The sequence below is a fragment of the Fundulus heteroclitus genome, chromosome 7 (assembly GCF_011125445.2).
Source record: "Fundulus heteroclitus isolate FHET01 chromosome 7, MU-UCD_Fhet_4.1, whole genome shotgun sequence".
Lineage (NCBI taxonomy): Eukaryota > Metazoa > Chordata > Actinopteri > Cyprinodontiformes > Fundulidae > Fundulus > Fundulus heteroclitus.
The window spans coordinates 12,587,676-12,605,935 of record NC_046367.1 but is presented as its reverse complement, the minus strand read 5'-3'; the positions used below and the strand labels follow the sequence as shown (position 1 = coordinate 12,605,935).

Genomic DNA, 18,260 nt, shown 5'->3' with positions numbered 1-18,260 from the left:
AGCTCAATCACAAACCTTTTTCCAGCCAACAACTTTCTGGCATATTTTGGAATAGATAATGAGTTTTTACTAGTGTTGCGCCGATGCCATTTTTTGACCCCGATACCGATACCCGATACCTGGCTGTGCAGTATCGGCCGATACCGATACCATTACTTTGAAATTTATGTTTGTGTGTATATATGAAGAACAGCATACTACTTGGATGTAAAATAATTACTATCATGGCTTTGTCAAGCTGCTACCTTATTAAAACAGGAAAAAAGACTAATACAAAGTGAATCCAGTAGAACTAGTGAGTGTCGGGAGAGAGAAGGCTGCGTTCAAGTGACATACAAACATCAAAATGGTATCTGTGACCTATTTGTTGATACTCGCCGATACCGATACCACCATTTTAGTGCGGTATCGGCGCCCCGGCCGATACTGGTATCGGTATCGGTGTAACACTAGTTTTTACACACGATCGAGTAATTTCTGACAGAACTGGCACATTTCAGAATATGAATATTGGCCTGCTTTGTTGAATCCAAAGCCAGTTTAGATGTTTTTAAGATTTCTTTTCCTGTCGGAGCATCCACTTTTCAACCACTTGACCCAAACTGAGGTAAAAGGTAATTGGTCAAGATTTTCAGGAACAACTGAGGAGCCATCAAGCCTGCCATGAACTGGAAACAGCTGGAACACCACTGCCACCTTCCAATGAGTAGATAAATAGAGCAGCTTTACCTTACCATGCTCTGAGAAAGTCCAACATCGATCCTTCAGACTTGACTAAATTTTGCAGCTACACACATGGGCAGTCCAAATGTCTCCTGGAGAAAGATAATATGGTCAGAAGACCAAACTATTGAGCTGTTTGGCCACAATGAGAAGAAGTGTGTTTGGAGGAGTCAAGGTGAGCGTGAACACAGTACCTAGTGTTTAGCTTGGTAGCAGCATGTCGTGGGACCGATTCTGTGCCAGAGGTACTGGGGTGTTGCACAAGATGGAGTGAATAATAAAGACTATCTCCATATGTGTCTCACTTCATCTCAGCAGCTGGCCATGTGAAACTCCAACCGGACAATGATCATAAACACACATAAAAATTATTTTGGAAAGAATGAAACTAGTACTGAGCTTCTGGGGCGGCCTTCAGCAAGCCACGAGCTCAACACTGATACAAATGGGAAACTTTGCTAAAAGGCTAGAGTAACGCCAATAAACCAACCAATTTTACAACGCGTTACAGACTTCGCCAAGCTCAAACACCTGGCCATGGTTATGGCAGAAACTAGTTGATGGCTAAAAATTACCGACATTTGACCTACATCTTGGGCTGCACGGTGGTGCAGTTGGGTAGCAGCAGCAGGGAGATTATTGGTTCAAATCCCAGCCTGGGGTCTTTCTGCATGGAGTTTGCACGTTCTATCTCTGCATTACTCCTACAGTCCTGTTAGGTTAATTGATCGGCCCTAAAGAGCTGGTTTAGATGATCAATGGATGAATTTATAATTTGGAGGCATGTATATGTTTTAACTGTTGTTTAAAGTAAATTATATATATGCACATATGGAGCTATAAATTCCATATATGTAAAACAAAAACAAAAAAAAAACAGAAAAAAATGCATGGTACACTATTATATATTTATTCAACCACAGGCAACTGCAGCGTTTCAAACAACATTGCACAATTTAACCAAAAAACAATGTGTTTGTTTTTATATGTGCCCACATCCTCTCTGCTGCCATAGCAAAACGCTTTCATCAGTCGATCGCTGAATCTTCCACCAACACTCTACTTTCTCACAACATTCTGTCACTCTTACAATGAGGGATAGTTACAAGTCGGATGTCAAGCAGAAGCTACGTTCGAAATATGCAAGTAGCTTCTTGGGCTGTGGTTTCCTGGCACAAATAGTTTCTGAGGTAAAGCTGTACTGATGTTTTCATCATAACCTCGCCTTACATCGCCATCATCATCATCATCATCATCATCATCATCATCATCACTGTCGTCGTCACCTTGCAGACCGCCCTTCGCTGGCAGGTCAGAGTTTGGAAAACTGAACAAGGTTCCTGTTGATTTCAGCTACGTTTCTGCAACCTGTATCAGGGTCAGTTATAATGGAAAAACAGTGACACCATAAATAAAACTGTGAGCGTATCTTATCACGTTTTGTTTTGGTCAGTAAACTCGGGATGTCAGACTGACCCGATAAAGCCATGGAAAGACGGAACTCATCATGCAGGATCTGGAGAACTTCCCTCACTCCTTCCTCCCCCTGATGAATCAAACAAGGTATAATTAGTGCCTCGCTATCACTGTAATGTAGCAAATCAACAACAGTCGACACTCACAGAGTGATAAAACTTGACCTTACAGTTCAATCAGTTATTAGTTCAAATAGATAACCTTGGGCTTTTGGTTATGATGATAAAAAGTTACTATTGCTGTATAGGAAATTGCCACAAAAAAAAGACTCAAGAAGCACTCTAGCGCACATTCTTAAATGACCAGTTACAGACTTAGTATCACACCTTGTACGCAAGACCCCACACCGCTGGACGGCCGATGAACACACACTTGGCTCCCAAGGCCAGCGCTTTGAGGACATCACTTCCTGTCCTGATTCCTCCATCCACATAAACCTCGATCCTGCCTGCCACCGTGTCCACGATCTCTGCCAGGGCGTCAATCTGTTTGCGACAGAGGGAAAGACATATTGACATTTATTTGACCTCAAACTCAAAGCACTAGTCTGCAATGTTTCTTGGACAACTTGTTGCCGTCTGAGGCGTTTCTTCTCCCTGTCAGCTCCAGCGTCCTTTAATGAGCAAGCGGGGCGGAGGGGGAGCCAGTGTCTTTATTTACAGGCTGTCAAATGTAGGAGCGTTGTGTTTAATGTTAAAAAAATGTATGCTAAAAATTGAAAACACATCCAATATAGGCAGAATAAACTGTAGTAATGTAATCATTTATGCCCACTGGGTCTGCATGCCAAATAAAAAGCTGGTTAACAGGAAACATTTAATTTGGCTTCGGACTCACACATGAAAAAAAGTGAAATTCTTCTAATTTTACTCGAATTTTACTATTTAAATGACTGGCATCTGAGCAGCAGAAGATTTTTTGTGATTTTTTTTTTATCCAAACATGCATTTGGAGGGGCTGCTTTAAAAGAAAATCATTATGTCTATCTGCACTGCTTTCCAAAACAATATTATAGTAATATCACATTGCTTCCCGATCTTAAAAAACAGTGTTTTTTTCTTTCACAATGAAATTCACTGTAGGCGTGAGATTGCAGAAGCTCCTTTTCTGTCAATGTTGTGTGCGCTGTGCTCCCCAGACAGCTGTCTGCCCAGAGTGCAGCGGAAACAATAAGATTTCGTTTGCACATTATTAACTGGAATGCACTGGATGTTACATGCTTAATTATCAACAAGTCATATCAAAACAAACTGCGGACAACTGTGTTAAATCAAATATATCTATATATTTAAAATAATATTTTTTTTCCAACATATTATGCTGGAAAATAAATGTTAAACCTACGTGTTTTAGGGGACGCACTATCAATACATTATACGTTTTATGATCTTCTACAGATACTTCAATTTGGGCAAAATATCCATTACTGAAAAAAAAAATACCATTATGAATTGAACATCATTGGTGAACGAAAAAAAAAAGTAGTAAAGAACCACAATACTAATGTAGACTTGGTTATACAGATAAAGAGTAATGGTTCATTTTACTGCACTAGAAAACAATCGAGTTTCCAAGCATCTAAATGGCAATGATTTAACGAACTTTAATGTAGTATCAGACTAGGACTTTAAAAGCCTAATGGTACTCAACAAAGTGACGTTAGAAGGCCAGTTTTTGATGCGTAATCTACATAAGAATGTAAACTTTTATTTTGGTAATTTGGTTCTATAAATGTATCAGTGCAGCAACAACTAAGTTTAATTATTATTATTATTTGATCACTCTGTTTAGGACACATTTGTTTTAGAAACAGTGAGTAAGCAGATATGTGTTTAGTGTCTACCGAAGCCGGGCCGCCGTCCAGCTGCCTCCCCCCGTGGTTGGACACAATTATACCCTGGACGCCATGCTCCACGGCCAGCTCGGCATCCTCCTTGGTCAGGATGCCCTTGATGATGATGGGGAGGCGGGTGAGAGACTGCAGCCAGTAGACGTCCTTCCAGCTGATAGAGGGGTCCAAGGTGTTGGCCGGTATCCCATACTCCTCTGGGACACTCGCCTCCTGCTGGTAGTGTGAGGGCAACAAGTACAGTTGCTGTAAATGTTCACTTGTAAAAAATCCACCCATACCAGTTTCAGCATGGGACACTTTTACATTTGTCTTATCTCTGAACCGGGATTGGAGTTGTGTGAACTTAAACTCTGGCACCCGAGGGTTTCAGCAGTCAGACTGATCAGACAGACGTAAAAATACTGTAGCTATTTCACAAAATAGGTTTTTACTTAAGTCATGACCAAGGGACAGCAGTGAGAATTTTTAAAAAATATTAAAAAAATGATAAAATTTATAGAGTTTGGCAGCTAATCTGACATCAGAAAAACTAAAAATGGAAGCCCTGGATAGGTGATCTGAGACTCAGCTGCTGTTACATGGTTTCTAACTTGTTACGCCCACTTCCTGTTGTCCTGCTCCATGCTGTAAATCTACTCTTACCTGGAACACGCCTTCGAAGTTCTTGACCTTCAGGTGGGGTGGTAGCCTGAACTGGTTACGGATGTCGTTCCGGCGCTTTCCGGTGTAGGGGACGTCGACGGTGAGGACCAGGGCCTTGTAGCCGAGTGCTTCCACCCTTTGCACGAGCTGCTCGGACAGCTTCCGGTCTCGGTACACGTAGAGCTGGAACCAGCGGTAGCCGTTTGGCGCCGCTGCGACAATCTCCTCCGCTGAGCAGGTGGAGTACGTGCTGGTGATGTAGCAGGTGTCGAGAGCCTCGGTGGCTGCGTGGTGAAATCGTTACCGTGATCAGTGATGGTGGGACTTCCATCAAAGGTGGAAAAGGTTTAATATTCACATTTAGAGTGCTTTGCTGTCAGTTGAATGGAAATAGATGCATGGTTGTCAGATTTTCTTTTGACGAGTATAGCAAGCGTTTGTATATACCCTCTTTACTCCCAAACCCCAAAATAAAATTACCTACTGAAGTCACCTTAGCAGTAGATGGAGTCCGACTGTACATATTTTAATCCCAGAACAAATCCAACTTGTCTGTTTCTGGCCTCAGAGGTTTGTTAGAGAACATTAGTGAACAAAGAAGGCCAATGAACATGGCAGACTAATCAGAGGGAAAGTGGCTGAGAAGAAGTTCACAGCAGGATTAGATTATATCTCGAGATCCCTGAGCTCTGTTCAATCTATTATCTGGAAACAGAAATATTATCAAAACTGTAACCGAGTAATTTTCAGCACAATTTTGTCTTTTTTCCTTTTTAATCTTAAAAAGTGGCATGTATAACAGTGCTTCAATATAATAAACATTAAAAAAACAAAATGATGCAGTCAAGGTCCAGAACTAAGCACAACTGAGAACTGTGGCTCGACTTTAAAATTGATGGTGACAGACTCCCTACATCCAATCAGATCGAGCTTGTGCTGTTTTCCACAAACTTTCCTCAAACGTCAACATATACCGCAGCAAAAATGCTGCTTTGCATAGCGTTGACTCAGGGGGGCTGACAACAAATGCACACCACACTCTTCTGGCTTTTATTTGCAAAAACAGTTGAAAACCATGGACCAGTTTCCATCCATATTTCAGGTATACATTAAATTTTGTGGTTGGAAACCTGACAGAGGACAACATTTCAAGGGGCATGAAAACTCTTGCAAGATATTGTAGATTAAAAATTGCAATTTGGATCAATAATTTGCACACTGGTTCTTAATTCTGCCTCCACCACATTGAATTATTCTTATGGCCATCATGACCACAGAATATGTGTTTAAGGTGAAACATGCATTATCCATGTAAGTTTAAACAGAAACAGTGGTTCCACTCATCAAAGCTATGGTTAATGATTTTAGCTTGTGAAGCTGCTAGTTCTGAGTCAGGCTTCGTGAAAGGAAAACCAAACCAATCACCAGGAATTCTTCTCACGACACACAAATCAGTCTAAGCTTACAATGCTTCCCTCTAGTGTTTGCTATGTGTGCAGTTTGTACATGTTAGGCTATAATTAAAGCTCGAGTCATGGTTTGCACACAACAACAATAAAAACCACAACCAAGAGATATTCAAGTGGGCATAACAGTGCAGGGTTTCCTTTGAGTGTAATTTGCAACAAATGAACGGTGAAAAGCAGCATTTTAATAAAACAACATGCCCCACTTGTCCTGAGAATTAAACGGGTTAGGAGAGGGGATAAATGTATGAAAGTCCAAACAGCCTGAACACTGAAACATACTTCAATATAAAAGGCAGGGTGTGTTCCCAAAGAGCTTTCCCAGCTCTCTTAATGGCATGCCAAAGCTTTTCACCAAATGGTCTCTTTTTCATTATCTATTAAAACAATTGAATCCAGCACGAAACAATGTGGACGTCTGGCATCTGGATATGGCGAGCCGGAGCTTTTATGCTTTCTATCCAGATGCGTGTTTTCTGCATTAGGAGCGTGATTTAGGATCATTGTCATTCTGGATAATGAACCCTTTTACTGTTTTACTCCCAGCAGGCGGCGTTTTATGGAGGAAATAAATCTTATTGTGCCTAACGGAGTTCATGTTTCCATCACTTTTCACGAGATCATCAAAATCCGCGGCCGAAAAAGCAACTTCAAATCACAACAGGCTTTCCAGCTTACAAACATTTGAAAGACGTAGGTCTTAGGAAGCATAGGTTGAGGAAATGAAAGGGGGTCAAAGTTGTGCTCGTTACCCACATACACACAAACATGCCTCACCGCGAGCTGTGGCCATCTCTCCTTCATGCCAGGCCAGGCAGTGGAAGGCTGTCGGGGCGATCCCCACAGGGAAGCTGATTTCTGTCCCCTGCACTGTGGTGCGCGTGTCACTTACTGACACGTCCCTCAGGATACGAGGCCTCAGACGGATCCTGGAGGACAGACAGCAAATTAAATGAGATGGGTCCCCTCTGAAGGCTAACTATTCGACGCAGTTTAGAAGGCCCCGCGTAAATGTTAAAGCGGTAGATGACAAGGTATGACCAGACGTGTGCAGGTATTTTATTTTATTTTTTTTAGAAAAATGGGCGAAGAGATCCACAAAATGTTGTCAATAAGTCTCTTTTTTTACTAAAGGTTTTACATTTAATGGTAAATAGACTGAACTAATACACTAGAGCCACATTCGCCCAATCTCCCTCACTAACGCATGCGCAGTCATATTTCGATACGCTGATCTGTAGGGAACTCGGGGTTAAGTGCCTTGCCCAGGGGCACATCAAAGTGTGACGGGGGAAGCTGGAATCAAACCCTCAACCTAACAGTTAACATGGAAAAGCCTCTCCCAAGTGACACTCTCCATGTCTTTCTGAGGACTTTGAGGCAAAACTTCATCAGGAGGAACTACAGTCTCTGCAGCAAGTTGTGGCTCTGAGCCGTGGCCTCCTCTCTGTGGACCCAAAAACCTCCAAAGGGAGGCGACCAGAGGGTATCCTGATGCCCGACCACCATGGCCTACGAAGCAATCTCCTTAGCCAGTGTTGATCACATTATTGTACTTTCATTTATGATCCAAATGCCACAACCACTGGTTTAGTGTGGGCCTGAATGTGGACAAAGGCGCTGCTTCTGGAAGCAACCTCCAGAAACAGTCCCTTTGTCCTAACAGGGTGAATGTCTAAAATGTGGCAATAGGTTAATAATTACACAACTTCACACTAACACAGACGGCTCTGCGAAGGCAAAGATTAGTTAAAACAGAGGAAAGTCCACACAAATATGTGTCCCAGTGGTCCACCAGTCAGTGTTAAGCCCAGAAAAAATTTTAAACACTGCGGCAATGTATAATTAAACTCGGAGGAGTTTAGTCACCAAAATACCATCATTTGTAATTATAACTTCATTTCAATATTCCATTTTTGTTGGATATTACTTGAATACTGTATTGATTTTTGCTCCGCAGCTTTTTGTCTGCAGTTTAGTTGCACACACTGTGTTACTGACATCTCTCAGTTCTCATCAACTTTTCTGTTTGCACTTGGTGTTTGTTTTTTTTTCAAATCAAGGCTAGTCGAGTCGTGCTTTTACCAACTGTTTAAATATGGTAAAACTAAATCAAAAGGCTTCAGCTGTGCATACACAATGTGTTTTTACCCCCCCCCCCCCCCCCCCCAGCCTACCTTTTGTAAGCCAGAAGATTGTCATCTCTGGTGCAGCACTCGTCCGCTCCGGCTGCGTAATAATCCCAGGTGGCCTTTGAAAGATGCTCCTTTGCGTACTCCTCAAAGTCCGTGAGGCACACCATAGCCATCTCTGCACAATCAACTCCTTCTCTGCTTAGGGAGAGAAACTCACCTTGTTTCAAGTGTTGGCGGAGGCACGTTTGATAAAACAAGGGACAGATAAGGCCGTAGCTAGAGAACACACCAGTGAGACACAGCATTATGATCAGTATGGCCACCCTGACTGGTCTGCTGCTATGTAGCTGCATGAACAGTAAACTGTGATGCACTGTGTATTTCATACATCTTTATGTCAGAACTAGCAGTTCTGACATAAAAGAGCCGAAGTTTGCAGCCTGACCGAGTCATGTAGCCATCCAAGTTTGACCCTTTGTTTAACTCGCTCCTTTTCTGCCAACGCATGGCAAATCTGACGACAAAAACGTTCCCTACCAGCCTAATAAATCCCATCCATAAACTGGTGCAACAACGAGAAGATCATTAATCCTCTTGACCTTTCAGTGGTCGCAATGTTATGCCTGATCAGTGTTTACTGAGCCACTCAAGACATGACTCAGCACAATGCATTGGGTAAATAAACCCAAAACCTTCTGCTGCTAGTTTTGCCTGAAAAATAAACTTTATTAAGACAATGCTTTTAACTGGCAACTATTTCTTACTAGTAGCCAACATGATCTTTTGTTTTACAGCCAACTCTTATCTGAAAACAGGTTCATCTGGGGACCTATTTTGAGTATGTGTGTTAGTTTAGGATAAAACCAAGATGCGCTAAAAACAAACATACAAACAAAACAAACACGCTATGGTAAAACTTACCATAAATGAGTAATATGTCGTAAACCAAAAGTCTCTCTCTCTCTCTCGACAGACACAGCGATCACGAGGGAATGGGGTTGCAACATCAAAACCCCAACTCCCCTTCAACAGGCGAGTGCATATCAGTCAATCAATAACCCTCCAGCCGGCCTTTAACTCCGTCACATGTGAGCAACCCAGCCAACTGCTTTAATTTCAGCCTCCCTGCTTTTGTTTGCCAGTCCGCACCGCCGCAGCGTTGCTTTTGGCTCCATCAGAATGAACTTTTATAGACAAGCTACGTAAAATCACTGAGAGCGTCTGACCTGAGAGCGGCCCCTGCTTTTATTGTGTTTACACAAGCTAGAAATGTGCTGATGGGGACTTCAGCCACAGTGAGGACAAGAGGTGCCCAAAACAACGTGTGTGCACAGGTCGCTGTCATGTCAGACAGGACAATATCACTTATTGCTGCTACGCTTTATTGTCTTTTTTATTAGCTTTCCAGCTTTTACCTGCTTGTCAACAAATTTACCACAAACACAGCGGCCAAGAGTTCTATTGATAGGTGGAGATGATAGCATATCGTCAGTGGCGGTGAGTTATCGAGGAGAAAAGAAATGCAATATGCCTGTAAAGCTAAAATTGTAGCACACCAAGCTGTGCCAGGAAGTTAGAAAAGCAGTGGCTTAAAACTTCCATGTGGTATTGCTTTAAAAACACTTGAAATGTACACGTTTTGTCCGAATGTAGTAATATTTGAGCTCTGTCAACTTTTGTATGGAGTGGCTGCTAACCTTGGTAAGAATGTTATTCTATACACACCATGTTGCCCAAAGTATCATTCCTACCAAATCCTTTAATTCAGGTTTTCCAGCCACACCGGGAGCATAACATCCGGTCCCCAGGCATTCAGACAGGAATGGGTCGGTCTCAGGGGAGCTGACTGAATTCCAGCTGTGTAACCATGAAAAGATGCCACCGCTGCAAAAGGTCCAGTCAGAAAATATCCTTACAAATAAATATTCCACAGTCACCTGTTGGTGGTATTATAACTAGGTGAAAGCCATTAGGGACCAGTCTGGGAGAATGTAAGCATGAGAGGAAAAGGCAGAGGAAGAGTTAATTTACCTCTGGCCCTGGAAAAGTTGTGTTTCTGCACACCTCTTTCAACTGCATTTGTTTCCATCTTAATAATTTAATTAAGTTATTATTCTTTTATTTAAATATTCCCCTCTGCCCTTGATCTTTATTTAATCAAACTGATTTAAAACAAGGCTAAAATGTTTAAAGTAGCAGATGCTGAACTTTACTTGTCAAAGATAAAAAAAAAAAACAGTTTCTCTCACATGAGACCAGTTTGACCTTTATAAGAAACATTTCAGGTACAGATAAAATGTGCTTTTCCAAGTTGGTTAACTCTAGCGTGTTGTTTGCTTATTTAAAAGCTTTAAAGGAATTTAGATTTCCAGCCAAATGAAGATCTAAGAAACTGCAGTTTTTTAGATGCTCTAGTTGATTTTGAATTTCTAATTCTTGTTGCCGTCTATTCATTCCAAAGGTAAAGTGGATAGTATATGCATTAGATTGCCTCCCTTGTGCCATGTTAAGTAACAAAACCAAGATCACAATTTACTCCACCCTTAATATGAGCCACATACTGCATACAAGGAAAAATATAAGGGAGAAAAAAAGCTGCAGAAACGTGGCTGCAGAAGACACCCTCAACCTAACACTTTCAATTTATTTTCAGCATTGATTAGTTGTTGGGTACACAGCTAACATCAGTTATAGTTAATCTGATTAAGTTTAACTTCCTTAATAGGATTTTCTTCTTTTTTTGGACATTTGCTCAATTGCATCATTTTGCAAAGGGCATAATTTAAAGAACGGTTACAATGGATCAAAAAGATCTAATTTATGCAAATGTATCAGTCAGGATAAGATAATCAAAAGCAACTAGTCAGTTCATTTAAATGTTAAACAATTGATAATTCAAATAGAAATGAAATCCTTGCTTTAGAAATGATAGGAGTAATTTCAAAATTCAAATTCAAATGTTTATTCCTTTTAAATTTGACTCCAAAAATGAAGTTTTGAGATCTGTATTCCGTTTTGAAGATTGAGCTCTCCCTGCAGATATGAGGTCTGGGCAGCGGATTAGTTTGCTCATGTGCCTGTATCCCAGACCGGCCCAGCTCTGATCCTGTTACTTAGGGAAACGTTGTAAACTATAGAAAATTAGGAATGTGTAATATTACCAGATGAGCCATCTGAAAAAAATCCACTTTACAAGAATTTTACGAATTTATCCCATTTCGGCCAAATATGTAGCGCTACTTTCTGGCCTGCACTAGACCGCGATGAAGTTGGCTTGACATTGGACATTCAAGCTCCGCGGAGTCAGCGGAGCACTCTTGAGAAACAAAAATCAAATCAGATTTGTTGAAGGTCCCACCGCGTATGGGAGGTGGGAGCAGCTGAGAGACGCTGGCCGAAATCAGAGTCCTTCAACCGGATAAACCGTGAGCTAGATCCCGCTGACTCCGCGGAGCTTGAATGTCCAATGTCAAAACAACTTCCCCGCGGTCTGCACTACAGCCACCAATTACGCACCTAGAAGGCATTTTATTGTGGACTTAGTTCGGCGATTTTTTTTTTATATACGTACATGTACAATGTATGCAAACCCTCTGGCATGAGTCTGTGAAAAGGATTAATAGGACAAAAACACCGAAATAATCCTTAGTGAACAATGTTTGTTTTAACCTACCGGGCGGGTCGTCCTCTCTGCGACTCCGCTTTCTGATGTTACACAAACATGTCTGAACGTCCATCCATCCATTTTCTGACTTGCTTAATCCCTCATGGGGTCGCGGGGGTTGCTGGTGTCTATGTCCCGATATAAAATAATTGTAGCCGTCCAGTGGTTCTAGGGGCTTTCGTGCTCTCTTGCATGCACTGCCTGGCGTGTTTATATGGCAGCTGTATATGTCGCGGTACGGAACCCTTGGCCAGCATTTCACAGACTCGCTCCGTCCCTTCAGGCTTTTGCTGTATAAATCTGGCAATCTGATACCATCAACCATCAACTTACTCTTGAAACAATCTTGTGATATGTTATCCAAAGAAGAAAAATACGTCGAGAACTCGTCGTTTCCTCTGTTTGTGCCCGCTATGTGTTCGCCTTATGCCTTCCAGTCCGGCGCGCAAATGCGCGAAAAACCCAGATGAAAACAATAGCAGTGAACTGGTCTATAAGCGACACTACAGTCACCTAGAAGCATTTTATTGTGGACTTAGTTCGGCGATTTTTTTTAAAAGCGCTTGCTCAAAGTAGACGTGGATCAGCAGATTTGGTGTGTGACAGAAGATACTGGAAAACATCCATATATCCTTGTTCGCCGTACCGGTTGTACAACGTAAACGCCTGTGTGTTTCTATGCAAGTTCGCTTTGCGCATTCTCGGTGTACTTGAACTGACGTCACACGTCGGAAATGGCCGATCGTAAACGGAGGCAGCACTCAAACTCGGAATACCATAATCGGTGTAAATAATGCAAAAATATATTTCATTTTTTAACTTAATTTGAACACTTTTGATACATGAATATTCAAAGTTTACCTTGTTAACCTTGGAAGTTATTCAACGGTTTTCAGGATTTTTTTTCAGTCCAAGAGTTAGACTTTAAGATAAGATGTAACAATGTAAGATGTAAGAAATTCCTCTATTGTCCCACAATGGGGACTGCACATCCATACCTAAAAGCTTCTGCTACTTATAAAGAGTTTCATTCTTATCCTTCATTTATCAAACCTTAAACAAAATAATGGTAACAGAAAATCCTGTGTGTAAATATTCATCCATTCTTCCAAAGAAAATAGCTACTTAATCAAACAGGGTTAAAGGGAGGTTGGTGCTTATCTCCACTTCATTGGGCTATAGGCCTGGACAGGTTGCCAGCTCACAGGGCAACACAAAGAACAAACAACACACACATACAAACATACACACGCATTAGTGTTGTTATCCTTGTGAGGACTTTGCATTGACTTTCATTTATTATCCATTCCTTTCTATGGCCTGACCCTGACCCTAACCATTCCTAGTACCGAACAGACCTAACCCTAACCTAAACTCAATTCAGACCTTAGACCTAACCCTAACCCCAAACAAGTTTTTGTCCTCTTTGTGTTGTCCACACAATGGTTGTTGTTTGTCAAGAGTAGGGTCCATACAACTGCAGCTATACACATACACAGACAACACACACCCAAAAGCACAATTTAGAGAGTCTCTTTTTGGTGTGTGAAAGGAGGCCGTAGTACCCTGAAGGAATCCACAAATGCATGGGGGGAACATGTAAACCACATGCAGAACGACTCTAGGATTTGAACTCATAGCTTTTTAGCTGCAAGGCAACAAAAGGTTTATTCTTTCCAACATAGACCTTGTTGGACTAAGTGTTAAACAGTCCTCACTTTCAACCCAGGCCTAAATCCAGGACTATCCAGGACAGAGCGCAGCTATGCTGCAGGAAAAACAAGAGTAACGATAATGTATACATCACATTGATAGTGCTGCTTCTTTACCATGGAAGGTACAATAACTCTACTAGCAAAGATACATAAACATTTCATCCCACAGCTGTTTCGCTCATCCCAGTTTATCAACTGAACATGTTTTTACTGAAATCCCTACTTAACATTCATTTCAAAGTGCATTGCGCAAGTTCTCCCCCTCTGGCAACAAGTTGAAACGACACCAGTGTCGAGCATGCGCATGGGAGACGAGAGTAACAGCTAGCCATTACGACTTCACAGGTCTTTCTTTCAGTCTTCTGCACTTTGAATATATATATATATATATATATATATATATATATATATATATATATATATATATATATATATTTGCCTTGCCTTCTGAGGTAATAAAGCTAGAAATGTTGTTTTGTTAAATAATATTATATTGAAATAATATTTATTTTTGAATGGAAATAGTGTTTCCTATTCAGTCAATTTTTTTGAGGGGAATAACATAGCTATCCTTTTAGTTGGTCAATAACGGCAGGGGCAGACTGGCCATCGGGAGCACTGGCAGTTATCCCGGTGGCTTGGCCCGCTGGCTAGGTCTGCTCACCAATCGCAAAGGTTTGGGTGGCTCTAGACATTTTTATTTGTTCATCTTGTGTGGAGTCTGTGATGGGGTCTGAGATGCGCTTGTTTCTGGTCTTTTGTGGTTCCATCTTCTAAAACAGTTGCAGTGTTCTCTTGCTAATGCCTCAATGGCTGCACAGACTCTCAACAAGGTAACGGTTGAACAACAGTTCGAACAGTTTGAACGACAGCGCCCATACCCAGAGGATTCGGCCCGAATCACTCTTTCATAAACTGACTGGAGCTTACAGAGGCAGCAGCGGTAAATATGGGATAACACATTTTATTTTACACGCCGGGTAAGTGTAACGGCGTGTTTGGGAAAGAAAATAAATGTTATTTAACGTAAAACATACGCAATGCACCTTTAAATAGATTAAAAGTCAAACAATGCTCTCAGAAAACTGTTTCAGAAACACTCGATCCCTCAAGGGTCATGATCTCTCTCATTTAACTCAATCATCTCAAGTTAAATGTAAAATGTTTTTGCAAAAGTTTTCAACAAGATGCTTCACCCTTGCTTCACCATTAGGGAAATTTAAGAGAAACAATGGGTGAAAAGCATAAAATAGCACATTTTAAGCACCCTAACTTCACCTTAATTTAGTCTCTAATGTCATAGAGCTGGTGCATTAGATGAACAAAGTCAGTTATGATGATTTGTACAACTTTCTTAATTAAGTTAGCAACTTTATAAGCAAAATGTCCACCTTCAACTATTCATAAAAACACAACTGAACTGTTAATAATGGTAATGTTATTAGTCTACTAATACTAATAGACTGTGAGCAATTTATTTATGTCTGGTGAAACCTATTCAAGAATTATATGTGGTAATTTCTTTTTTAAAACTGTCTAAATAACAAGATAACACATCCCATATTACTTAAATGGGTTACAGAAAAGGATGTTTCATCTATAACTTAACACCAGAGTTTGGCTGCAAAACTATCATTTGTAGAAATACATTTTTCCTTAAAAACAAACATTATTTTCGTAACTTAACCCATGTGTGTTAGTTAGTGTGAGACTAGAAGTACTACTCCGTTACCTTCATGTAAATATGTTTCACGGGTGAAGCACAGTTTCAGTTGCTAATTCTAACAACAGATTTAGAAAGAAATATATGGTTAAAATTTTAAAACGCTATTCAACCTGTGTATTTAAATAAAACTTAAGATTTAAGGTTAGTATTTTTAGGTTAACTGAGAAATTGTCTGGTGACCAATTTAGGCCAACTTTAATCTTAAACAGCACCTGATCAGTGCCTGGAGGGTCAGAAACTAAAGGCTCAACCTTATTCTGAGGAGTAAACATGTACCAACACATGCTGCGTTTTTACCAGAGCATTTCAAACTAAGTGCCAACAGTGTCCAACTTAACAATTTAAGTTAATTTAAAACTTAACACAGTAAGTTATCACTCTGATATTCGAAAATGAATGTAGAGGGAACAACAAAAGCTGTTAGGAGCTTCTGGAAAGGTAATAATTTTCTCTGGAGAAATGTCTGATGTTGACGGAGCTGGACTTCAGCAAACAACAGGGAGCTGAGTGTAGAACGGCAACGTTGACTTGTTTAATCTGCCATGGGACATGCTGGACTAGGAGAGGTTGGCTGTCTTTTGGATGGTTTACAGTTAGTTCAGGGACTACTGTCTCTGCACACAGACTGCTATCAGTAATGCTAACAGGGCTAATTGCTAAAGATGCCAAAGATCATTTAAAAATGTTAAATCTGTAATAATTTTGTCTAGTTTTAAATCAATGGTGAAATCCTGTTGAACTCCAGAACGTTGTAACACTGACTGCTCTCTTTATTGCAGTCTCAGTGCGATGGCATCTCTGCTCCAAATCTAAATAACCACTGACTGTTAATAACAGAGGTTCAAACTGAGGCTCCTTTATGGTTACAATAGGTTTATGAATGTGTTAAAAATCCAACACATCTAACGCTAAATCAGAGCTGTTTCCTCACTATTATTAAGTTGGAGACTGTTGGAAAATAAAAACCTTTTGTTACATTTTCTGGAGTGCATAGAAAAACAACAACCAAATGTTAGGAAGCAATAATCTGTCTCGTAAAAGAGCAAAGGAAATTGTGATGCAGTTCTCTTTAGTTGGGTTTTACTTGTGGATTCCTTTGTCCCAACAGCCAAATCAAACTATACTGGATTTGTACATTTTCAGGGATCCAGAGCTCTAGAGGCCCTGAACTGTTTTCTAGAAGTCGTTGTTTGTATTCTACTGCAAGAAAGCTCCATTTTTAATTAATGCGGAAAGTTAGAAAAAAAAAACATTTAGTTGTTCCTTTTAGTTCTTTAGGAGAAACTGTCAACTTAAATTAGTATCTGCTGATCAAAACCCTAAAAAAACGGTGATCCAAAATCTACAACTCAAGTTTTATACTGGTTGTCGTATTACAGAAACTTGTCCAGCAGTCCTCATAGGCCTGATGTCCTCTGTAGGTATAAGAAGCTTTGCTGCTCCCCGGCACACCTGATACAGGTGATTAAACCACAGCTCATCATCAGGTTCTGCAGAAGACTTTTTGTGGCCTTTAAACTAAAAGTGTTTGCGCGTGGAAACGTCTGAGACACGCAGGAGAGTGAGGGTCGTGCGGGCCAGGGCCGCGGACCCTTTCCTCTGGCACACACAATTCTTCAGGTCCATAGATTTCTCTATTTTTGCCCATGGAACAATGTCATGTTGAAGAGACACTTAATCTGCTTAAAAACACCATGTTGGAGCATCTGAAACCTGAGTGAGCTGGACAACATCAGCAACATTTGCCACTTGATGGCAGTACAACACAGGCGAAAAGTCAAAATGCCATTCAGCTGCTGCTTGACGTGATTTTCTCCACAGTTCACACACTTTGGTCTGCTCTGAAAATGCACAGTAACAACTGAATATGCTGCTAAACACAATGTTTAGCAGCATATTCTTAGGTTCTGATGAGGCATATTTTTTGTTGTTGTTATTTTTGTGTTCTGGTTAAAACTGTTTAAGTTTTAAGTGAGCGTAGTTGATAATGCTTTTAATTATAAAAAAAATATCACATTTATTCCACTGCAGTTCAGACGTCTGCCATCTTCTCTAGCTCTGTACCTGTTCTACGTACCTGTAGGTTTGTGGCCTGCTGTTTTGTGTGTGCTGAATGTCAGCCTCTGCCAGGCCTGTGAATTCCCTGTGAAAGGCGCCTGTCCTCATAGAGCCAGTGAATGGCAGCTGACAGGACATTGTTCAGGTGAACTTCTGGAAAGCGTGCCGTTTGACATTCACTCTACAAAACTACAACTATCAACGTCAAGATTTACTCTGTTTTTCTTTTTTTCTTTTTCTTTTAAGTCTGCTTTTCACCGGTGACCTAATGGCTCTCAGGCCCTGGCATCTACCTGGTAGCTTTATGATGGCATTTATTTTATTTTAATAAAAGGGAAAACCCCTGACTGTCTTGGTAGACTTTGCGTGAAAAGGAGACGGCTGTAAGGCAGAAGTCTAATAACGAGCATCATCAGCATGCTAAATGAAGTGGATGAAATCAGCCTCTTACCTGGTGCCGTGATGTTTAAACGGGCCTACGGTACGTGTCGGCTCACCTCTCATGTGACAGGGTCATGTCACAGGGCCATCCCCCCCACCCACCCACCCCCACTCTCTGAGATGCTCCACCCACTACAGCTCCACATCAGCTTAGCTGCTTGTCAGCACTCTCAAAAACAAAAACGGGTCCGGCTAAACAACTGACCCTTCCGGTGTTTCTTTCCAATCATGCAATCGTGCTTCTTCTTCTTCATCGCTTCTACGCTCCTTGCTTCTTCAGTTGTTTGTGCCTCTCTTCTCTTTGTCTGGCATTCTTTCCTTGTTTTCTTTATACAGGGTTTCTCCAACGATTTTGTCATGTC

The 18,260-nt window shown here is 41.0% G+C and overlaps 1 protein-coding gene across 4 annotated transcripts; it reads right to left on the bottom strand.

Annotated features, from left to right (window-relative positions):
- Nucleotides 1-1,612: 1,612 nt before the first annotated feature.
- Nucleotides 1,613-17,997, bottom strand: hao2 (hydroxyacid oxidase 2 (long chain)). Of its 4 annotated transcripts, none has more exons than XM_012880085.3 (8): nt 17,909-17,997; nt 8,337-8,489; nt 6,937-7,088; nt 4,694-4,977; nt 4,043-4,264; nt 2,526-2,684; nt 2,200-2,269; nt 1,613-2,091 (listed from the first exon to the last, which is right to left on the bottom strand). In XM_012880085.3, exons 1-8 carry the CDS (start codon nt 17,959-17,961, stop codon nt 2,036-2,038), a joined length of 1,149 nt encoding a protein of 382 aa, XP_012735539.2. In that variant the 5' UTR covers nt 17,962-17,997; the 3' UTR covers nt 1,613-2,035. The 4 variants fall into 4 exon arrangements, with proteins under 4 accessions (XP_012735539.2, XP_035994828.1, XP_012735536.2 ...); XM_036138935.1 differs by lacking the exon at nt 17,909-17,997 and adding an exon at nt 9,216-9,461 and having other exon boundaries at nt 4,043-4,261; nt 8,337-8,492; XM_012880082.3 differs by lacking the exon at nt 17,909-17,997 and adding an exon at nt 9,216-9,457 and having other exon boundaries at nt 8,337-8,492.
- Between the last annotated feature and the right edge of the window lie 263 nt (nt 17,998-18,260).

Coding starts and splice junctions, on each gene's coding strand:
- hao2 (XM_012880082.3), bottom strand. CDS start 9,301: ATGTTGCAACCCCATTCCCTCGTGATCGCTGTGTCTGTCGAGAGAGAG. Junction 8,493..9,215: donor CGACATATTACTCATTTATG/GTAAGTTTTACC, acceptor TCTCTCCCTAAG/CAGAGAAGGAGTTGATTGTG. Junction 4,265..4,693: donor ACTTCGAAGGCGTGTTCCAG/GTAAGAGTAGAT, acceptor TCACACTACCAG/CAGGAGGCGAGTGTCCCAGA.